Raw genomic sequence first — 25,318 nt, forward strand, 5'->3', positions numbered from 1 at the left:
ACTTATCACTTATAAGTTCCTTATTCATTTTAAATTATAAGTTACTTATTTTAAGATTTCTCAAACGGGCACAATATATGTTACTTATTTTCGGTCTTGTATTTTAGAATTCATCCAATTATTGAGTATTGAACTGAAAAGAAATAGCAATTTACCAAAAAAGAGAGAGAAAGAAATAGTAATACCAGATATTAAACTAAATAATTGTGAAAAGACAGCCACTAAACACTCTTGGTCACTCTTGGCCTACAACGTGATTGCGAAAGATTGGAAAGCTGAGGCAGCTCAAAAAGTTTAAACCTTTGGTTTGCATTATCATACCAAGCTCTAATCAAACTACTAGAAAGTGATGTGAAGATAGTATTATTACACTATGTCCACACTAATCTTACTTTTAAGTGATTGTTAATCCGAAAAAACCAAATTAACAGCTACTACAAACTACAATCACCACTTGTATATGCAATTATGCATTACCCCATTTAGTGAGGGTGAAGAGTGTGAAGTATAATGGTTAGAATATTGGTTAAACAAGGCCCAATTCCTATTAATAGAGTGTTTCAATTGGATGGTTGTGCAAATATTAACCAAAAATGGCCCTTACTTTTAAATTAGTGATTAGTCCTCTTAATTTGACAGAAACATAAAGCAGATGGGACATGATGATTATTGTTGGAAATGACATTATACCATATATATTGTGATTAAAATAAGTTATATAACAAATATGGATGACTTTTTAAAACTAACTATTTGATAAATAAGATTATTACGATTCTGTAATTTAATTTTTTCACTGCAGAGAGAAAAATAAAATTCAACCATTAAACTAATTCCCTCTCCGTCTTCAATAATACACTGAGGAGACATACATTTTAATTTCTTGAATTAGACAACGATAAAATGGCAAAGTAAATTATGTGATTGGAGGTTGGTTGTTACGTACTGACGTGACAATTAAATAATTTTTCAATCGCACTACAATTTTTATCGGCCGGCCAGCCGGCTTATGAAATAGGGACCGGTCACAATGAAGTTTTGCGAAGATATGCATTATAATAATGAAATGTCTTTATAGATTTGCAACCCCTGCTTTTTTCTAATTAATTATACATGTATATGTTACTAATTAAATTTTTGGACACTCAACCGCTATACTAACTCTTTATTGATATAACCGACTACTTTCAAAAAAAATATTGAGAAATATTAAATTATTCAAAAAAAATTCACAAATAATGATGTGTCACGTATTAAATTACAATCTTCCTAAATAAATTATGATAACTCGTTTGTATAAATATATGTTTACAAATTAAAATTCGTCACGAATTGGTCACTTTATTTGATAAAATATTTGAACAATTTGTTTTGGAATGATAACACTGCTCTCGTATTTTTAGCTGAGCTCTTTCTTTGGAAATCTCATGCTAAGCTATTTCTTGCGCTTTGCTATATCAATGACGTGTTGTGTTAAGAAATAAAAAATAGCAAGGAACAGCTTTACGGCCTCGCATTCAAGTGTTAGAATACGAGTAACATTATTTTTCGTTTGCCCAAGTCAAGTGGTCAAAAAAAAGCGAAACCGAAAAATTAATGAAAAAAACCGATAAACAAATAAAAAAAAATCAAATTGCTAAAAAAATCGAAAAAATTGAATCGATAAAAACCGATAGCGCTGCGGTTTCGGTTCCGGTTTTCAATCAAAACCGAACCGAAATTAACCGCACAGCTATATTATATACTCCCTCACTCCCTTCCAATTGTTTACATTTCTAAGGAAGTGTCCGACACGCATTTTAAGGTGCATAAAAAGTATAGTTATGTAACTTATTTTTATAATTTTCTTTTTTTTGAATAAAAGTCGAATGTTTTAATTTTTATTCAGAAAAACAAAATTATAAAAAAAATTACAGAACTATACTTTATATGCACCTTAAAATGCGTGTCAGACACTCTCTAAAAAAATGTAAATAATTGAAAGGGACGGAGGGATATATGTAATATTATGTATATATACATGTATATATTATCATAACCCGGTTCTAATATTTTGTTAATTAAATATTTACTTAACGTTAGTATGATAAATTGTATAATATTAATATCATAAATTAATTAAGATTAATATTTAATACTCTTAAATCATAATTTTTTTTTAATATGTATATAATCAATTTTATCATATGTTTTGATATTAACTATTTTTTTTTCATTGTTGTGAACATATATTTTTATCATATTTCGTATATATTATTGAAGATAATATGAATTATACATTCAAAACATAACTTTATGAAATATATCAATTTTTTTTAACGAATTCTAAAATCACAGATCTTTGGTGATTAATGTAATATTATCATTTAACTTGATGTTATTTTTTATCCAACACATTATCAATAAAAAATCGTACAAATAAAAAATGTATAAAAAACCTGAATAAAAATCGAAAACGATGAATGATTAACCGAAAGCAAAAAACCGTTTTAAGCGGTTTGACGACGGTTAATAACAATTAACCGAACTGAATCGCATGTATTGATTTGACTACATTTAATACTAAAAATCGCAGCATGCACACCCAACCACTTACCATTATATACTCCCTGTTTGTGAGTAATTGTTACTATCAAATGTCCCTTTTTCCATACATTTTTAGCAATTAAATAAATAAACAAAATTGTCTCGTTATCATCTAATAAAGCCGTATCATCTAATAAAGCCGTACACACTATTATACATTCACTGACGAAGACTAACAACCAAATTAAACCCCCATCAACCAATTAATCTTTTACATTATCTTTGTGAATAGATAAGATAAAATTGAGCATGTACCGAGAAATAACACAGTCATTAACTTCATGAATGTTAGAGAATTAATTTGCTTTTGAAGAAACAGTTTTTTACTTTCTATATGCACTCCCACATAATATGAAATGATTCAATTTGTACTTATCATTAATTAAACAACTAATAGCAACTTTAAAGAAAGTTGATAGTACTATTATTAAGCAAAGTAACATATAGATACAAGTACAACCCATAGCAAAATAATAAGTTGGGTAAAATCAAAAGGTACAAAAGCAGAACCACACAAACATAACAGTGTTCTGTCTCACATCATAACATATCTCTTTCTCATCTGGGTCACCCAGTTGCTTATCACACAGTGCACTCTGTCTTGGTGGGGTGTGTTAGGTTGGCACTGAGTTGGCACCAACTCACTCGGATTCTATCTCGAGTTTCAACTCACTGAGTCAACCACTAAGTTTCCAGGCCGAGGTGGTAATGAGAGGCCTTGTGTGCCATCCCAACATCAAACAACCTTCATGTTCCTCCACCCTGTATCCATCCCCACCAGCAAAAAGAGCTAACAACATACTAGCTTGCTTGAACGCATTAGACCCCAAATGAACCGGTTCAAACCCGGCTGAATTGAACCGATCCGTCCATTGAGTTAACTGTTCGTGTCTCTCAACTCGGTCAACACCTTCACAAGCCACAATATTACAGATCTGCCTTCCTAAAAACACTTCCGACATCACCTTGTCTTGATTACTCACAATTTCAGCACCATCAACACCACCACTTCCGTTACCACAACTCTCCAACGAATCAAACAAGGTCGAATAATAATGTAACGATTCAGTAAAACGGTCCAAGAAAACGGGTCCATTATGATTGGCTTCTTGCTCCACAACCGTTACAATCTCAGGTTTCATTTCCGCAACAGCTGACATCACTTTCTCAATTCCCCCGGGCCTTGCCAAAAGCTGATGCAACTCGAAAACCGAATTAACCGCAACAGTCTCACCCTCCCTAAGATCAAGCATAGAAGCATCAAGATCAGCTAAAGTATTGGCCACAAACCCCCTATACTCAAACTTAACATGAATCGTTTCCGCAAACTGAGCTAATTTCCATCCCACTTCCTGTAAATGATCCGTACCATCATGACTCGGCGGCCCAATTCCAGTCAACCTAAAACTCGGAGGCCCGCTCGGCCTCAAAGCCAAAGCTTGCATCAAAGCCGGCCATTGCATCCCTTGTTTCATACTAAAGTCAATCACATGAACCATCTTCTTATCCGCAAACGCCTCAAGTATAGCCTGATTAGCGGTAAAATGCGCAAACTTCAAATAAGGACAAGTCTCATAAAAATGCATTTGCAACATATCTGTAAAAGCAGAGTCCTGAGAATTCTGCGGATACAATCTATATATCCTTCTAGCTAACGCCTCAGCGAAATAAGTAGCAACTTTCCTCATGGCACCAATCTGCGAAACAGCGAGAAAACCAATCTGTTTCACAAGCGCTTCCGCTAACTTGAAATTATTCCCCTGAACAGCCTCCGCACACGCCATCAGCGTGTGCACCAATCTCACACCGTTCTCCTGTGAATCAATAAGCACTTGTACTGGTTGACTTTCGACGCTCGAAACCTGCCACGAACCCGAACCAATAGGCACAGGCGGAGTCGTCGCAACCGCAACCGCCTGTAATGGAACAGCAGTTACAGTCTTCTGTTTTTTACAAACGGGGCGATTTTGATTTGGATTGGGATACACAGCTTTACCAGGAATAACCTTAAGATCATAATCCGAGTCGTCGAAAATTATGTTACTCCCGGCCGTTAACTCGGAGAAAGGATCAGGTTGTTGCGGGTTGAGTTCAACAATCATAGATTCCAGCCAGGAATTCAAATCTGAAGGATTATAATGAACAGTCTCAGACCCAAGCTGTGAAACCCCATCAGCTTGTCCCATGGCTTGTTCAAGATGCTGTAGCTTCTCAGCCACATCATTCATATCAGATGACTTAACTTTGTAACCAAGAACAGCCAAAAGCTCGTCGACTCCGGCATCTTGTTGTTCGCAGTCATTCCAGGGCATTTTGGTCTTTCCAGGAGATGAAGATGATGTGCCTCCAGTGCAATTAGAGAAGCTGGGGTGGTCTCTTTTCATGGTTGGTTTGTGAGTTTTTGTTGGAGAGGATGAGGATTAGAAGAAGAGAAGTGAGTGGGGGAAGAATCTGAGCATTGGAGATTGGATGAGATTGGGCTTGGTTTTTCACAAAACTGGCGTAGAATCAGAGAGGAGAGAGAAGGGGTTTGTGATGGTGTATGTGTGTGTGATGTGTATGTATAGTTTGTTAATTGGGTTGTGAGTTGAAGGAATTTTTTAAGCAAGACTAGTAAAATATTTGAGTTTAATCAATGGGACTGGGTTGAACGTAGATTAAGTTACTTAAACAGTAACGGGTCGGATTTGGAGTGATTTTAAATCTTTATTTATATACTAGCTCAATCGAATTAAGCAAATTTGAGTTTTCAAAATCTTGATAATTCATGTTCCACTTAATCAATCTTGTAAATAAGAAAGTTTAATTTCGATTAGATTATATAGTATGTATTATAACATCCAAGGTATAGTGCACCTAATAACACAACATCAGCCCGTCCTAAAAATATCGATGTAAACAATATTTATTTACTTGTTGTATATATAAAAATTATAAATACTTTTAATCCATTTGATGTGTTAAACACCTTTTTTATTGGGATAATGTTTCCGTCGAGTTCACCAATATAAATACGGAATTCGGAAAATGACTCTTCCCTAGCATCATTTGGACATTATGGATACCATCAACTTCACTATTTTATCAATATGAGATGTTACATATGTAATGATTAGAACGATAATTTCGTGCACAACATAATAACACGGGAAATAACAGATTTGGTTTATTATTTTTGGTACACGGACACAAAATTATACAAATACGAAAATATGCAGATGAATTTAATGCAGGTTTTGGATTCACCCTTGTGTACATGACACGAAACGAAAATATATGAAAAAAATAAATATTTAAATAAACTTATCATATATATATATATATTACAATAATTTTCGACATATATTTTTTTATAAAATATAGATAAAAAATAGATTCGATCAAATTTCACAAGACATGTGTACACTTAAGTATTTATAACTTTTTGACTTAAGACTCAATTATTAAAAACTTAAAATTTAAATATATATTATATTTATCTTTACTTTTATTACTAATAATACATTATATGGAATACCACATGAAACATACAAAAAAAAATTTACGAACACAAATCGAAATGAATTATTAACAGTTCGGATTGGGTTAGAAATTTATGATATGAAATACGAAAATATACCATACTAAATTATACTAAACGAACGAATTGTCAGCTTTAATAATGATGTGATGTTCGATGAGACATTTAAAAACAATTATATCTTTTTACATATAATAAGCATAAAAGATTTTTTATCCAAAATTTTGTATTGTACCGCCAAAACAATTTAAACTGTTGATCTTATATAATAAAAAAATAGGCGGTTAAAATTATATCTTCATGTTAGAATAAGTATATTTGTGATTTTATAATTGTTTTAGGATCAATTCACGACCCATAATATTATCCGGCTTGAAATTTTATAAACCAAAATTTGGAATTTGTCTTGATAACACATTTTGTCTTCTAATCATGGTATGAAAATGGAAACGTAAATCTCGCGGGAAATTATAAAATTATTTCCCCTTTTGCAAAACATATATTTATAAAAATTAGCATGACATTATAATATTTAAAATAGATTTATAATGTACTATTATATTTAATCCTAAATAAATTAAAATCTACCAATAAGATAGATAGAAAAAAAACATGTTATAAATATATCAAATCTAAGGAAGTGAATTAAAGTTTAACACTATTCCATCACATATAATTTGATTATAATTATTTATAGAAGAGTTTAGTTAATATTCACCATTGATGGTAGGATAAAAAACACCAGAAGTGCACAATTGTACCAGAAATGCATTATTGAATACAAAAATAATGAAATATATAAAGTAATAATGGAATAGTACAGGGTGGTCCGATACTAGAGAAAGAGAGGGTCGTGACAGGACCCGAACCCCAAACAAGATAAAATTTCTGAATTAAAAGTAGATTCTTTCTTCAATGTAACTACTGTTAGTAATTATGCTTGGTCAGAAAATTGCTTGTCAATTAATAAGTGATGTGATGGCAAAATTTGTACATTTTATTCAATAAAATGTCTATGTGATAGTAGATGATTTTAAATCCAATATCCTCCTTTTTAGTAAAATGTACAGTGTTAAAATTTATGCAAAATAAATTGAGTGAAAAATAAAAAAAAACTCATTTGAGAGAAATGTCTAAAATGTCAGTTGACGGTATCATGGGCAGAAAATATCCATGGAACAAATATATATGAGATGCGCTTTTTTAAAAAAAAAAAATTATAAAAGATACGCATATTGAACATGCCTATTCACATTTTTTTTTATGAATATGCATGTTAAACATGCACATTCTTTATAAAAACAAAAGTGAATACGGATGTATAACATTCGTATTCTTTCTTAAATTTTGAAATGTCCAATATGTCGTAGTTATTTTGGACGGTCTGCGCGTATCTAGGTATTTTGGACAGTTAAAAACAAAAATAATGTATTTTGGATATTTTTTTCAAAAAAGATTATATTACTTTACACGTTAAAATTTCAAAAGAAGTCACTAAGATCGTAAATATTAGATGATTAAATATAAAAAAGAAAAATATTATGCAAATAATAATTTCCTCTATTGTTATATTTGAACTGCCAATCTGAATTAAAGAAAGATATTAATTGCATGAGTAAATTGTTTGATCGTGCTAAAACTAGTAAGAGAATATATTAATTTCAGAATGTGAAAAAAGTTATGTGAAACATAGGAGCAAGTGTTAGAAAATAGTTGGGCCATATGAATAACCACACAAAACAAATACTCCCTCCGTCCCTCCCAAATGTTTACATTTGGGTGGGGCGCGGAGTTTAAGAAAAATGATAAAGTAGTGGAGAAAAGTTGAAAAAGTGAGTAAAGTAGTGGAACCGATTAATATTATATGTATAAAGTGGGTATAGTGGAGGAAAGTAGTGGATGTAGTTAATTTAAAAATTATAAAAACTTTACTATTTTTGGAAAATTTTGAAATGTAAACAATTGGAAGGGACATTCCAAAAAGGAAAGTGTAAACAAATGGGAGGGACAGAGGGAGTACATTTTACAGCATTTCATTTATACAATGTAGAACTATCTTTCATAAAAATATTTAAAATTGAGACAATAAGTAAATATATGTCAGCGATCATCGCGAATTATGGATTATTTTTTTTGCCAGAAAATTATGGATATTTAGAACACGCTTTCCAAGGCAATCGTCTTGAACGAAAACGATCCAAAAACCAAGTCACTTTCTGCCGAGTACGTGCTTCGGAGTTGTGCTTACCAGACCGCACTCAAACGATTTTTACTGAATCAAATTTCTACGATTTGATTTAAAATTTAGGTTTTCTCTTTAAAAAGAATAAAATTTGGTTTGATTTTAATTTTTAAGTTAATCAAATTAAACCTGACCCAAAAAAAGAAACCTCGTCTAACCGAAATTGACCCAAAATTCGACTGAACTTGTTATATTAAATTTAATATATTATCATCACTTGTAAACATTAATTATATATAATTGAGCACTTAAATTTAAAACATTTTGAATATATTAAAAGTTGGTTAGATGCTTGATAAATAAAATTTACTAGTTTCAAATTAAACACGAGTAAAATGAGAAAAATAATTGGTTAGAATAATTAAGCATAATTAATAAAAAAAAATAAGCATACTAATTTTAATGATACAGTTGCTAAATTTAATTATACATATTTTATTATATTTGTAATAATTTGGGAAAAAAGTCGTTTTTTAGCAAAAGACTTGATAATTAATTTATTTCTCAAATAATTCTTCTATTAGTTTCTACATAATTTTTGGTTTCGGTTCAAATTTTAAGTCAACTGAAAATTAGCCGCTCGAATTTGATTTTCAATTTTTGGATGTCATTCAGTTTGATTTTAATTTTGATAATATATATGGTATCAAGTTGGTTTTTCTTAAAACTAAACCAAACCGCCCAGTTGTTATTCCTATCAATTTGAGTTCTTAATACAAATTTAAATTAAGAATAATTTTAAAAGCACCAAATATGTACTCAAAATGAATTTCAAATACCACGTATTGAGATTTGAGATTCCACAAATCATTTAATAATTGTAGACACTTTATATTTACATAAATTTTACTAATAAAAATATTTCATTATTAAGTTAACATTGTCACATTATTTGAGGCTAAATTTTGATACTCAATTTAATATATATAACATTATTCTTAAATTAATCTTCAACCACCTTTAAGAAGTTCGTTAACAATTTGTACAAAAAATGCCTTTTATGATATTCCAAATTATAATTTAGGACATTTAACTATTAAAAACTTGATCCGATAATATCATAATAATGCCTTATTATATCATTGGGAAGAGGAAGACCCCTCTAAATCTTACACATTCTGCTCTCTCTCTTGTATTTAATAATAAAATACTCTCTCCGTCTCATTTTAGTTATCACATTTTCTTTTATAGAAGTAAAATTGACCAAATATTAAACATAACTTTTATATTATTTTAAAAAACTAAAAATTATATATTAAAGTAGATTAAATCTCCTCTCCAGTGATGTAATTTTTTTTTTATTTTAATTATAAATTATTAATAAATTTCAGTGAAACTTAAGGCAATTTGACCGACACAAATTCAAATGTGACAACTAAAATGAGATGGATGGAGTATTAAATATAAATTATGAATAAGTCACACTCATGTAATTGTTGTAGTTGAAGTTAGTTAAATACGCAGTAGAACATAATATTTTATATTACTTTTAGCACTTAAGCTAGGATATTATTAAAATTACTATAATACAAATTATCTCATAACATATTTAATATATATACTAAAATTATTAACTAAACTAATATTAAATAAATTTAGTGTAATATATAAATGCAAAACACTTATTATATTAATTGAACTTAAACTTATATTTTTACAATTTCAACAAAAATCGATATTCATTTTCTTGTTATATTTAATTATATTTTAGATTTATACTTTCGGCCTCTGTTGATTTGAATTCAAAAGGGTATCTTTGTTAGTAGAAGTAAAAAAATACATTATACATATTCGATATTTAAATTGTAATCCAAATTGCTACAACTAACTACTCCTAGTTAGCTGTTAAGAATAAAATAAAAGGATAAATTTAGCATAGGAATTAGAAAATTTGTTAATTTTGACAAAAATAGATTTACTATTTTTACAAAAAGATAGTGTAATGTGGATTGTGGATAATTAGTGTGTATCGAAATAGGCACATGATAGATGCATAGATAGAGGGGGATGGAGTACAAGTGAAAGAAAGACGAAAGTGATGTGTGCGGCCCATAGAATAGCGTAAAGACGGCCCAACTGACTGTCAGATTGCTGAAACGGAAATTCGGGCAGCTCAGCTGAGGCAACTGGGCCCTACCTGCTACTCCTTTCTGTTTCTGATAGCCCACGTGATTCTGACACGTGGTTTTTGATTCCCAAAACATCTTTCTTTAACAGTAAAGTTTCCATCTTTCAACAACATGGCTTAGGGTCCCACACTTATCTCTCCCGATTTTTATCATATGTTATGGTCTCTATTTTTCGGGACTGGTTAACGTTAGTTTTAAATATCTCTCGGTAATTTTGATTCCCAGATCGAAATTTGAATATTTTATGAGTTGAATTCGAGTAATTTACATAATTTAATTTGTTTATTCCCATTTCTCTCTCAATGACGGACATGATTAACATATCTTCTTTCTTCATACGCAGATTGATAACAGTATAATATTGTGACGCCGGCAACTTCTAACACACTGCATCGATTGTACAACAACTCTCAGCTTACATTTACATTTACTTCCACGGCAAAGTGAGCCTACGTCAATTCAGCCCCCGTCTACTACGTTAGACATTAGACAGTTTCTTTGGTGTTTAAAGTTTAAAAACTACGTTTGTGTTTGTTTTAAACAAATTTATAAAAAGAATAGTTATTTTTTTTTTCTCATATGTTTTTTTTTTGCAAAAGGGAAATTAATATTAATCTTCATCAAAACACAGAGATCTTCAAACTTAACAAAAAGGGAAGGTACCTCTAAGAACAAGTTTTGTTTACAGAGTAAAAGAATTAAATAAATCTAGTCAAATTGCTCAATTTTGTAATTTCGCATACTTCGAAAATTGGTTGAAATAAAATTACACATCGTACAGAAAACCTGTCAGGAGCTCTTATCAAGTCCTTTTCTGAAAAGCTGCCCTGACATTGAGAAAAAAGTAGGTCTTCCCAGTTTTGTAGGGTAAATATTTCAGATGCAACTCAATTGTATCGTTGACTGAGCCGTCAGTTATGCGGTAAAATGTTGGTTCGTTGACTGTATCTCAATTATATTACTGTTTCCATCCGGTGGACAGGGGCTTAGTCATGAACTTTTACGTTCTTATTGAATATAATTACTTTTTTTTTTTACTTTTTCTTATAAATAAAAATATAATTTTAATATTTTGTAAACAAATATTTTTTAAAAAAATTGTAAAGTGATACTCACAATAGTCTCAAAATACTTGCCAAATACAAAAAAAATATATAAAAAAATTAATGGAATAGAGACGGAAGCAGTAACATTTAAGGAGGTTAACAGCTACACTGATTAATATCGAAAATTTAATCTTACCACCCCAAAATTATAGGTTCGGTTCTGACAAATGCATAGAGTTTAGGCACTTGTGACTATAGAATATTTTGTTAATTAATATTAGTCGAATTACACATAAACTGTGCCGGATATTGAATTTTAAAAAAATATTTATTTTTTGTTAACTAAACATAAGAGTATATCTCCAAAATGGCACAAAAATTATCCTGCCCGTTTGAATCGTGAGAATATGCATCTGCCGAGGATGAAAATTAAAATATCATCCTGATTTTTTATTAATCGAGTTCAATTTTTTTTGATTAAAATGCTCCCTCAATATTTATATTTTCTATGTTATGTGTCGTGTATACTTATGAAGATTTCACTGTAAAGTCTTCACCTAGTTTTTTTATTAGCTTTATACCAGTTTTAGTTTTTTAAGAAAAAAAACATAATGTTTTGAAAAAAATAATTTGTAATTTGTAGGGATTTTCCGTAAATGGGTCGTTTCTAAAATACATGGGATGCTTGCTGTTTCAAGTTAAAAAAAAAAACAATCCTACGTCATATTTACTATTTTTACTAGTTGTCCAAATATCAGCCATCTTGTCCAAATATCAGCACACTGTGTTTTACTACCACTAGTTGTCAATCAATCTTACGTCATATTTACTATTATTACGGTTTAACCCGGTTTGTAGCTCGAGATTCGAGAATGCATCCCGGTTTACAGATCCCCTAGTTTTCTCTGTTAATATTAGCTTGATAATTTTCACTGTATATGTCATTTTGTTAGCCTCTAGTTTGTTCTCTATGCTTTAGTTGTTTATTGAGCCCAGCCCAAGTGATTTGTTGGTGTGACCCATATGACTTGCCGTTTTATGGTTGTTGGGCTCTTATTTAGATAGCTTAGTTTAAACGGATATTCAATTGAGATTTTGAAAGATTTTTATGGATTTTAGAAATTAAGTAGTATTCAATTTGGATTTTAAATAATCCTTTAAAATCTAAAGGTATTCAATAAGGATTGAAAAAAGTTTTTTAAAATCTGAGTATATTCAATTTAGATTTTAAAAAGTTAATTAAAATTTGGGGTATTCAATTTGGATTTTAAAAAATCCATCAAAATCTGATGGTATTCAAAAGTCCATGGATTTTCTTTTATTTAAAAAAGTTGTGGATTTTGATGGATTTGCTAGTACATTTTTAATATCTTGAAATCTCTTCAAAATATATAAGATTTTGATGGATTTCTAAAAAACTCCACAAAATCTACAAGACTCTACAAAATTTTGAATCAACTTTATCAAAATCCACGAAGAATTGAAATCAACGAAAATCTTTTAAAATCCGTAGATTATTAACAATCCTTTAAAATCTGAAATGAATACACCCCTGAAATTCTCCTGCAATCCATTTTGATTCTATGGAGCCATAATAAGATTCTCTCATTACTAGTGATTCTAGTGAAATGATGCTTTTTTCCTAAAATGATCGCCTGTAACATTAGAATATAATCTCAAAATTCAAACTTTTTTTTATATATTAGTGCAACACTCTAGAAATTACTTTTACGTCCATAAGAAAAAGAGTTAAATTCATAATATATACTTGTATTTATTAATTATGCACTTTGTGTACCGCAGTTTGATATTTGATATATAGCAAATTATGTACTTCAGTCAAAAATATGATTAACACTGTTAAGTATTAGAAGGTCAGTTCAGTACTTTTATTCATTAAAACACAATCTAAATAATTTGATGTGTAACTTATTATTGAATTTATAAAAATTTGATCAACTTTGTTTATTAATTTGTATTAATTTAGATTAATATTAAATAAATCTTATGAAGTTGATTCGTTCTTATCTAAATTTTAATTAATTACAGTTTCTTTGATGATAAAACTTTTTTTAAAGTGAATGTTGTTAAAATTTAAAAAGTGATACAAGTACATGGCACCCATGACATTTTTAACTTTTAAGTATACGTAAATGATAAGTTTGAAAAAGCAAAATTTGTAATATTTTTTAAGATTGAATTCAATTTTGTTAAAATGTTATTTTTTAAATAAATAAAAAATGCAATGAAAAATGGTATGTGATTTATTAATATTTATAAGTTATTTACTTGTTTTAATTAAATTAAAAAATGATAAAAGAAGTTCAGCAAATATATTACAATTATTAAGAGAAATATATTTTATTATGATTTATTACATATTTTCTATGATTTATTACAATTATATTATATATCTATACGAACTACGAAAGAATCATTCGGAAAGACTACTATATCCTTGCAAAAAAAGAAACAAACTAACCGTTTTGGTCAAATTTAATGGAATTATGTTATTTGCATGAATTCGCTAATTTTAAGTACACACTTTGCTATATATGAAATTATGAGTACACAAACAAAGTGCATAAGTATATAATTACAGGTACACACTATGCATCTTATGCATCTAACTCTTAGGAAAAATAACTGAGTTTATCGAAAAGAACAGGTTTATACAAGTGTATGAGGTAATAAGTGATAAATTATGTCGTAATATCTTGCCGAATAGTTAAATATATATATTATATGTAAAAATATATTTTCGAGAATATAATCATAACATATGTACTTGTGATCTTATGTAATCTTCTAAAAAACTAAATAGTATCGTAAAGTTGGAATTGAAATGTGTCAAAATCAAATGGCATAAATACACGTTTATTATCTTTGCAAATTTGATTTTATTTGCGTACTTGCCACAATTGTCTTTGTAACTGCATGACTAACTATAAACTGCCAAACATTCTAAAACTTGGAATACTCAGCCGAGTACTCGAACTCGGACCTATTTCGGGTCCGATTTTACTATACTCAATCATAACTAAATTTTTTATTTGACTCGGGTTAAACGGTTAAACGTGGGTAAAACTCGGAAAAAACCTGGCTTTATAATTGAAATTTGAAAAGATTTAGTAATGGGCTAAAAACACCCGGAGTGACTACTAGTTTCTGAAAGAAAATATAATTTTTAAACATTTTTGTAATAAAATAATGGTAAAAGACTAGTCAAAATGTTTAAAAAAATATTTAATTTTATTTCAAGTTGTTTATAAAAAAATATAAGCTAAATACATACGAAGATTATAAATTAGTAGTTTAAAATTTTCGAGTTTTATATTAAGTATCCTTTCGAGGTACTCTAAGACATAACTAATTATGTTATGTATCATTTATAAAATATTTTAAGTTAAATAAGTAAAAAAATATTAAATTTGAGCATTATATCTTATCCCAGTTTTTAACTGAGTATTTCTTTCGAGTACTTTTCGAATATTCAGAATCTTTATTACTTCATTTATTGATAAGATCGAATCGAGTACCAATTTGTAGACCTTCACAAACGGCTAATTTTCAAATCTACCCCAACTACAAACTCCTGTTAAATAAATAAATAACGGTGAATTTTGTAAATGGTTTATATATTCGCTTTCGCTAGATAATATATTGTTCTTTTATTGTTTGAAATAAGAAAAATTTATATTTTAAAATAGGATAGTTACTTTCGAATGATAATTTTTTAGTCATATAATCATACAGTATTTATAAGTTTCACGCATATTTTATTCAATTGAATCAATTAAAAAGTTAAAATGGATTAGTTTCACAAAGAGTAATAAGAAAACTACATTATTAATTCAAAATTCGTGATAGTTCACTAAATTCGATTATTAACATTTGAGGGAACATATTTATTTAAAAAAACACGTATCTCGACTCAAATACGAGAATCGTTGCCAAATAAGTATTGACATGTATTATATACGGTTGATAATTTTCATAATAATAAGATGTGATCATACGTACATACATTCAAATTAAAACATTTCAAATATCGTGTCACAATAATGGAAAAAATATTTGTGAGCTAATTTGAGTTCCGTGCACTAGTTAAAAATCTATATTTAATTTATTGTAATATAAAAAATTCAAAATAAAATAAAAAGTACTAGCACTTTCTAAATATTCTTGGCAAATACTCCTTCTATCCCATCCATTTATTTACAGTTACTATTTTGGGTTGTCCCATCCATTTCTTTACATTTCAAAAATAATAAACTTTTAATAATATAAAACACTATTACACTCACTAACTTCCTCCACTCTCTCAAATCTATTATTAAATATTAATAGATCCAATTATTTTAACCATTTTTCTTCACTTTTTATTATTTTAACTACTTATATATATATATATATATATATTGGTCTCCGTGCCGACAGAGATGTAAACATCCTGGTGGGACGGAAATGGATAACGACGGGTACATATCTGATCATTCCCAATAAATATACACACAAAAAAGCTGTACGTAATTCCATGGCATTCCCGTAATTAAAGCCTCGACAAAGTTCAATTTCGTACCAGTCAACGCTCTATATCTCTCTCTCTTTCTGTTACTCTCATCTCTCTCTCTCGACATATACATACAAAAACACGCACATACAAAACAATGGAGGACAAAGTGAATTCGATTGATTCAACTCACATTGACGAATCAGAAGCTTCGAATTCGAACAATCACGGCTGGCAGAAAGTGACGTACGCGAAGAAACATCGCAAGCAGAAGCCGGACGCGAAGAAATCGGAGGCCGCCGGCGAAAAAATCAGATCCGGCGGGAGTGTGTTCACGTCGCTGGAGAAGCAGGCGGAGGAGCGGCGGAGGAGAATCGAGGCGCAGAAAGCGGCGATCTTTGACGGTGATGATGGCGAGGCGGTGAAGGGGAGATCGGCGAAAAAGTCGGACGGCGAGAGCGACGGAGAGGTTGTTGTAAATGGAGCGGCGGTGGAGGAGAAGAAGAAAGTAAAGGTGAAGAAAGTGAAGAAGCCGAAAATTACTGTGGCGGAGGCGGCGGCGAATATCGATGCGGATGATTTAGCTGCATTTCTTGCCGATATATCGGTTAGTTGATTGATTTTGATTTTTTTTTGTATGATTATATTTTGAATTTTTGAATTTGAGTGTTAATTTGTTATTTTTTTTGTTTTTGTGATTCTGATTTAATCTGATGAATTATGAAGAATTGATGGAAATGTTGTTGGTTGTAGGTGTCATATGAAGCTCAGCAGGATATACAGATGATGCGATTTGCGGATTATTTTGGTAGGGCATTTTCGAGTGTGAGCGGTTCTCAGTTTCCGTGGAGCAAGTTGTTTCGAGAGTCCACTATTGGGAAGATAGTAGATGTGAGTTTATTTTTGTTTTTGTTTTATATATTTATATCTGAATCTTTACGATGAATGTGTACTATACTTTGTTTAGTTTAATCAGGATGATTCACTTTGACATTGTGCTGGATTATTTAGTTGATTATATAAGACATAGGTACTAGTTTATGTTGAACACTTGAACTGCATAATGTATTTTATTTATTAGTGATAAAAGGAATTTGTGACCATTAATTTAATAAGAATGGTTTGATATTGGATATCCTACCTTATTAGAATATATCGATATACTGCTTTATCTTTAAGTATCAAATGTTTTCTCGAATTGCGAGACTAATTTCTTAGTTACCACTGTCATTTAAAGATCATTCCTTATATAACTAACATGGAGAATATATGCTGTGATAATAATTATGTAAAATGGAGTTGCGTATTCATAATTAATTGATATTATTCATCAGGTTCCGGTCTCTCACATATCTGAAGCTGTTTATAAGACATCGGCTGACTGGATCAGTCAGCGGTCGACTGAGTCTCTTGGTTCCTGTGTATTGTGGTCTTTAGATAGCATCTTTGCTGATCTAGCCAGCCAACAACCCAGCGGTAAGAGTGCCAAGAAAGCCGTGCAACAAGCATCTTCTAAGTCTCAGGTAAGTTGTCATCTGTTGTTTATATGAGATGAAAGAAAAAAACGAGAAGAAAGCTGCCGAGACACTAAAAAATTATTGTTAGTGCCCTTTTGTTAGAAAAATGGCCTGTCAAAATTTGCCAGGTTTAAATTCAAGTCCTGTGTTGATTATAAAATTTGTGTCATAAAGGACTTCTCATCATTAACTATGTTTTCATAATCTTAATTCACTTCACCCGGTGATGTAAAGACATGACTTGTACACTAATGTGCTTTGGCAGGTTGCAATTTTCTCAGTCCTAGCAATGGTGTTGCGAAGGAAGCCTGATGTTCTTGTCAGTTTATGTTCGGTGCTCAATGAGAATTCAAAGTATAAAGGACAAGACAAGCTTCCGGTGATTGTGTGGGTGGTAGCTCAGGTAAGCTATTAACACTGAATTTTGTGCAACTATAGAGCAGCTTGTAGAAAAGAGGTTACTTCTTCCGCATATGTATGCTAAATATAAATTCTTATGTTATTTAGGCCTGTCAAGGAGATCTTGCGGTAGGGTTATACTTGTGGTCACATCTTGTCTTGCCTATAGTTGGTGGGAAACAAGGCTCTAATCCACAAACAAGGGACTTGGTTTTACAGTTAGTGGAAAGGTATGAACATTCCATGATGCCATATCTCTTCGTGAATCACTTTATACTTTCATGCCATCATTAATTTTATTTTTAATCTCATACTTTTTTTTAGAATTTTGTCTGCCCCGAAAGCTCGTAGTATTTTAGTAAACGGCGCTGTAAGAAAGGGGGAGCGATTGATGCCACCTTCAGCACTTGATTTGTTGTTGCGAGTAACATTCCCAACATCATCATCTAGAGTCAAGGTGTGCTACCTCCACTGGGGAAGGGGGGGGGGGATATGTTATGTACACTTATTTGTCCGAGTTATCTGTTTTATGCTAAATGTTTTCGTTTGTTTTGCCTTGTGGTATATTATGTAGGCCACTGAAAGGTTTGAGGCCATATACCCCATCCTCAAAGAGGTGGCCCTTGCTGGAGTCCCTGGAAGCAAGGCAATGAAACAAGTTTCTCAGCAAATAATGACAATTTCTGCGAAAGCAGCAGGGGAAGGTAAACTACAAATTGCAATATGTATCAAGGAAACTACTTTTTGTGAGATTAGTTGATATAATTAGTTCAATCACTTTGTGCAGGCATTCCTGAACTGTCTAGAGAAGCAACAAACATCTTTATCTGGTGTTTGACTCAACACCCTGATTGCTACAAGCAATGGGTAAGTTGTGTTCAAAGCGTTTATCTCTGTGAACTTGTACAATTGCAGATTCTGAAATAAATTTATATATGATGCCATACATCTGATATACCAGGACAACATCTATATGGATAATCTAGATGTGAGTGTTGCTGCTTTGAGAAAGCTTACTGAGGACTGGAGGCAGCTCTCTGTCAAACAATCTTCTCTCGAGGGTCTGGGGGACACACTCAAGAGTTTTAGACAAAAGGTAATGGTGCCTCTCTACATATGTGTTAGCAAAAAACATGTGGTGGTGCATAAATAGCAAACTTATTCTTTTATGTCATTTCTTTTCTGCTAGAATGAGAAAGCATTAACAGATGGACTAGAACATGCTGAGCAAATACTCATCAAGAATGCAGATAAGTATTGCAAGTGGTTACTCGGAAGGGTCTCACGTGGTCATGGATGCATGAAAGGTTTTGCTTTTGTTGTCATCGCACTTGGTGTTGGTGCTGCTGTTTTCTCCCCGAACTTGGAGTCGTTAGATTGGAAGGAACTTTCGGCACTCTTCAGTCAATACTCCGTGTGAGAACGTGCTATAGAGGCAAGTCTGTTGCCTTATACATGCATACAAGAAACATCCATTCCGAACAATATGAACATAGGCAAAAGAAAAAAATTAATTTACCCTTAATAAAGTAGCGGCAGAATGCGGCACTTTGTGACCAAGTATTATAGGGTTTTGTGAAATCGAAGCCAGAGATGGTTTAAATTTGAGTTTTAGGCAAATATTTAACCTTTCAAATGTAACATTATCAATACATGCTAAGGTTATACTGTGCTTGATGCGACTCTTTTCAACAGTGTTGTGGTTCAGAAGAGGTCCATGATCATAGCTAGTCATGGTTCTTGGGTTTTCAACTTTTTATATCGTGATATTTGTCTGTTTAAGACCCACATCTTGTAATTTAGTTTTACATGTAACGTTTTGGTTTATGAAGTTCGATACTCCTTTTTTGTTTTATTTGCTGATGTGGTGAATGGTTGTAAGCATATTACGTAATGTTTGCCTTGTGTCATGGTTTAGGGACTTGGGTTGCTTTTGGTGGATAAGTTGTTCTATGACTTCAAGCTATTGCAGCATATTTGAGTTTAAGAACATTCTGCAACTGGCTCCTTTTAGATCACAGACTTGTGTATGCACGGGTAAACTGAATGCGTGGAAGTGTACTAGTTTTGTATTGAAGAAAGCAAGGTGTGTAAAGGTAAAAAGACTGCAGGATGAAGTATGTAACTTGTCAAAAAGGGAGTATTATTTTTTGCAAAATAAATTACATTAATCTAGAAATTAATCTAGATGATAACACCCAAGACAAGAGGAAGAACATAAATCCGATAGACTGTTAATTGACTGATACAAATTAATTTATGTAGTAGAGGCGTAGACTCCTGTCATGTATAAATCAAATTAATTTATGGGGTAGAGGCGAAGACCGGTGTCATGTTTAAATCAAACTAGATTAGATATCATATCACATTACTTGACATTTAAATTGAGTAAATTATATAAATATATAATCTGTTTAAAAACATTTACATTCGTATACATATAGTATACTGTAAACATTAATTTAATTTATTGTTTCTTTAACGATCGATATTTTGATTCTATTGGATATAGATGTTGATACCTCTAATCTTGTAAATTTATATTGTCGTGACATGGAAAAAATTATAATATATTTTCGAATTTAATTTACTAAATGTTTTGGTCCTTGGAAATATGTCCGATTTTGTATCCGCCATGAAGAAATGATTTGATCACACCATTACACCAATTTAAAAGAGGGAAAAAAAAGTCAAACATCAATTTATATTATACTATAATATAATAATCATAATGAGTTATATTGTGGTTTAACGGTTCTCGTCTTATTTTAATTATTAAAAATAAAAATAAATAGTGTTATATATATGCTAAACTCCTAATTTACTAAATCTCTTTACGACCAAAATCTATCTTACTAAACTACACCTCTTTTCTAATTCTTTCATTATTTTTATTATAAATCTATAATTATTATATATTAATATGAATATATTAAAATTAATATATGATTAAATAAATAAAATTTAAAATTTATTTAAATATTAAGGGAACCCGCACATTGGCATCGGATTTAAGCTAATAGTATTAAATAAAATATGCACCAGGGTACGTACAAATGAAGTTTAACGGCTTATCATAAACTTAAGTGACAGGTCTGAGAAAAATCAAATTTGTGATGGCTACGTAGGGTCCCTGTCACGAGATTCCGCGAAGCATGCCTATGGACATGCTTTTTGTCAAAAGGCATGCCCAAATGACATGCCATTTATCAATTAAATATAATAAAATTTAAAACATATTTATTATACTAATATACAGTGAACTTGAATGTAAAATTAAAGTTAGTTGATAGTAATAACCGAATACCATCATAATACTCATTTATATTAGTAACTTTTTATGCTAAACCCATGACTAGGAAGTGCTATATGTGTAATCTTCCTGGTCATAGGTCGAATTAATGTCCTCAAACAGGCAGTAAATATGATTGCACGAGAAGTATAGGAAGATGAAAAAGGGTATCAGTATGGTCGGATGGTGAAGATGGTGAATTTGAGGATTATGTGTAAGATGAAACAACTTTCTTTGTTCGAAGGATGATGTTTGCCCAAAAATATGAAGGAAAATCTCAACGACACCAGTTATTTCTTACCATGTGCACTATTAATGGACATATTTTTGCAGTTGTGATTGATAGTGGTAGCACGAAGAATATTATAGGCATAGACACAGTCAAAAGGTTGAAAAACATCCAAACCCTTACACCCTGGGTCGGATAAAAACACTATCATAATTCTCATTTACATTTCCGAATATTTCTAATATTAAAATAATTATTAAAAAATAAAAAAAATAGTAAAAAGGCATGCCAAATCATGAAAAGGCATGCCTGGCTAATTGACGTGATGGCATGCCCAGGGCATGCCCGTGTCGCTGTGACATGCACCCTATGGCTACGGGGTTCCTTAGTTTTGGTGACTTAAATTAGGCGGCAACAAACTAATGCAAATACAAGTCTCGAAATTGTGGAAGCGCTAGCTAGCTATAAATATGAGTTATTCTCATCAAATTTCTTTATCTCAAATCTCTGTCTATCTCTGGTTAACAGTCCAAGTTCACCATGTCTTCAGCACCGAAGAGTATAGGCGAAAACCTGAATCCTAATTCAGTCCAAAAGTTGGTTACATGTTGTTGTAAGAAGCAGCTCACTTCCTCCATCCCTCGTGAATATGCATATTTCAAGAAGCCAAGTGACTCTACTGCCTTACCTGGTGATGGCATCCCGGTTATTGACTACTCGCTCCTCAACTCTGAGGACCCTGTCCAGCGAGCTGAATGTGTCCGTGAGCTTGGAAAAGCTTGCAGGGATTGGGGGGCATTCCTGGTATACATGTTTTAAGTTTGAGGTATATATAAATACTAGTTTGCATGGTTCGAGGGTCGGTAAGGCGACTAAGGCAGTGCGGACACAATTTTTTTTAAATACATGTAGTATACATAACATAAATTTATTTATATACATCTATTTGCAAGCATTTTAATAAGCACTCAGATACCAAAAATATTTGTATATAATTTTACCGTTATTTACGGCTAGTTTCGTTTGAATATCAAACAAAAATTCTGAACAACCTTAAAACAAGGACACAATTTCTATAATTCGTATAGGGCACCTAAATGTCTAGGTCGGCCTGCATGGTTCATAAATTAATATTTTCATTTCACTATATATATATTTACACAAACTGGTGGGTTATACAATTGACAGGTAAAGAAGCATGGCATATCAGAGAAACTACATGAAAAGATGCTTGAGAAATGTGAAGAGTTTAATTCAATGTCAGATGAAGAGAAACAGAAGTTGAAGATGAAGAAGGATGTGATGGACATGATGATGTTCGGAAGTAGCATTAATGTATCAACTGAAGCACGCTTCTGGAGAGATTATTTGAAGCTCTTTGTACATCCTGATTTCAACTCTCCTAAAAAACCTCAGGGTTTTAGGTAACGCTATCTAACTCACTCGATCTCCACCGTTTGCACTATCAATTATCTAATATTTATCAAAGTGATTTAACTTGTATTTGACGATGTACGTACACAATTAATTACAGGGAGACGTTGTTGGAGATTAGCACAAAACAAAGACAAGTGATGAAGAAGTTGTTTAGCGGAGTTTCAAAGAGCTTGGAAGTCGAGGAATCGTATCTATACGATATAGCTGAAATTGAGAAGGGGATGGACCTATTTGTAATGAACATATACCGACATGTCCACAGCCAGAACTTGCTGTAGGCTTATCTCCTCATACAGATTTTGGGCTGTTGAGTATTCTTACATCCAATGGAGTTGGTGGCCTTCAAATACAACAAAATGGAACCTGGTTTAATGTTGACATTCCCCCACACTACTTGATGGTCAACCATTCTGATCATATGGAGGTACATCTATTTCATTTGACGTAACTATGAAATTTATAACATTTAATTTCAATATCTAGAATTATGATGATGAATATTATTTATGTAACAGATATTGACCAATGGCAAATACAAGAGTGTTGTTCATAGAGTGGTGGTGAATTATAAGACTACATGGATATCAATGGTGACTTTCTATGGACTGGATGAAAATAAGTTTGTTGTACCAACATCCACATTTGTTCAGGATGAGAATAATCCATCGGCCTATCGAGGTACAACTTATCTTCAGTAAATAACTAAGTTTATAATGTACATTAAATTTTATTTTCAAACCGTAATTGTAAACACAATATTTTATGTTATTGTCTAATAGATAAATGATGTACTTATTTTTGTATATGAGCATGCGTATCTGTAGTGTAGTCGCAATATTGTTGCGAGTATTTGTTTTAACTGCAATTATTAATAATATATGCGTCGTTGCCCGGTGGATTGAGAACGTATTTGTTTGTGTATATGAGTTATTTTTGGGGTGTGGTGATATGTGAGTTGAATGTATTCTTGGAATTTTGATATTAAGCTGAAACAATAGAGGTCTGAAGTGGTATTTCTTGTTATCCACTGCTAATGACGATCTATGGGGGTTGTTGTAGAAATGTTTGTGGTATTTTTTGTTGTCCACTGTTAAGGATGATCCATGAGGGTTGCTGTAAAATTGTTTGTAGTTGTTTGGGATACCGCAGAATATAGTAGTTTGTATGCTTATATTTATTTTTTATTTGAATATTTATTCTTGACCTTAGTACCTTTTCACATCCCTCATTCAATATTAACAAATACATAGTTCTAAACATGCCAGACTCCTTTTAATTTCATTTGATACACAAATATTACTAAGATTATCTGCTTCAGTCGCTACCATTCTTTCAAGTTGTGACGTGTAAGGCCGCAGCTAAACATCAATATAAACCAACATGATCATATGTTTAATAAAGGCTATAAGCAAAAAATTATATGCGTGTATGTGTTCATTTTCTACCATACATTTCAAACAAAACAACACTTGAGAATAAAATGGGGGTATAACTCACTCGGGACGATAGAGAAAATAATAACAAGATATCTTGTAGGCCATTACTTACACAAAACACAATCTTTAGTCAGTGTGATACACGAAAATTCCATAAATATGTATAAAATATTGATTTGTTCATAATTATTTTATATATTTATATGTTAGAAATGCGTCGTCTATTTGTTGTGTTAAAAATGTGATTGATAATTTATACAACACTTCGAAGTATGTATTGTACTTATATAGATGAAAGTTTCTTAATCTTTGTTTGAATTTGAATTTATTTGTAACAAAAAAATATAATAGTTAAAGTATAACAATAATATATATATATATATATAATTTATCTAATTGGAGACATAAATAGTTCAATTGACATATGTATGCTCGATTATCAAATGTTATTAATTATCAAATTAACAATATAAGTAAGTGAATTGTAAATGTTAATATTAAGAATTTTAAATTTTACTAAAACATCAAAAAGTACTTATTTTGAATTAGATTTATGTTTGATATGTTTCTCATGTATAATTATTGGATGATATATTATTACGATTATGATTATTGTTATCATTATTATTGACAAAATATATGTATATATGGACCTATTCCTCAAACATAAATCTAAAACAAAATAATTTTTTTTTGATATTTCACTAAGATTTAAAAATATAAATATTAATTATATGTTAATTGAGAGAATATGTGTGAAATAAATATTATTAAATTATGCACGGACATGAAAATATGTATAATTTGTTGATTTTTTGAGATCATTTTATGTGTTTGTATTATTGCGGTTAGAATTATTTTGTCTGTTAAAAATGTGATTTATGAGTAAAAATTTGTAGCACCGTCGAGTATTCAATTCGAGTATTCGCTTTTGACCCCTAGTCATGTTCAATTTAGTACATATGCACATGT

The 25,318-nt window shown here is 31.1% G+C and overlaps 3 protein-coding genes across 4 annotated transcripts; 2 read left to right on the forward strand and 1 right to left on the reverse strand.

The window, feature by feature from the left end:
* Window positions 1-2,987: 2,987 nt before the first annotated feature.
* Window positions 2,988-5,179, reverse strand: LOC141674529 (DELLA protein GAI1-like). Its single transcript, XM_074481238.1, has one exon. It carries the CDS (start codon window positions 4,968-4,970, stop codon window positions 3,264-3,266), a length of 1,707 nt encoding a protein of 568 aa, XP_074337339.1. The 5' UTR covers window positions 4,971-5,179; the 3' UTR covers window positions 2,988-3,263.
* Window positions 5,180-16,053: 10,874 nt separating this feature from the next.
* On the forward strand, window positions 16,054-20,194 carry LOC141674535 (uncharacterized). Of its 2 annotated transcripts, XM_074481246.1 has the most exons (11): window positions 16,054-16,643; window positions 16,790-16,927; window positions 17,371-17,559; window positions 17,819-17,956; window positions 18,061-18,182; window positions 18,277-18,409; window positions 18,527-18,656; window positions 18,740-18,819; window positions 18,914-19,048; window positions 19,142-19,387; window positions 19,871-20,194. In XM_074481246.1, the coding sequence occupies exons 1-10, from the start codon at window positions 16,194-16,196 to the stop codon at window positions 19,370-19,372; spliced, it is 1,746 nt and encodes a 581-aa protein (XP_074337347.1). In that variant the 5' UTR covers window positions 16,054-16,193; the 3' UTR covers window positions 19,373-19,387; window positions 19,871-20,194. The 2 variants fall into 2 exon arrangements, with proteins under 2 accessions (XP_074337347.1, XP_074337344.1); XM_074481243.1 differs by lacking the exon at window positions 19,871-20,194 and having other exon boundaries at window positions 19,142-19,783.
* A 1,604-nt stretch (window positions 20,195-21,798) lies between these two features.
* LOC141714322 (2-oxoglutarate-dependent dioxygenase 19-like) lies at window positions 21,799-23,608 on the forward strand. The gene is made up of 6 exons (XM_074517848.1): window positions 21,799-21,867; window positions 22,002-22,277; window positions 22,662-22,897; window positions 23,008-23,086; window positions 23,173-23,334; window positions 23,426-23,608. Exons 1-6 carry the CDS (start codon window positions 21,799-21,801, stop codon window positions 23,606-23,608), a joined length of 1,005 nt encoding a protein of 334 aa, XP_074373949.1.
* Window positions 23,609-25,318: the final 1,710 nt, after the last annotated feature.

This window comes from Apium graveolens, chromosome 1 (genome assembly GCF_009905375.1).
Source record: "Apium graveolens cultivar Ventura chromosome 1, ASM990537v1, whole genome shotgun sequence".
NCBI classification, from domain to species: Eukaryota; Viridiplantae; Streptophyta; class Magnoliopsida; order Apiales; family Apiaceae; genus Apium; species Apium graveolens.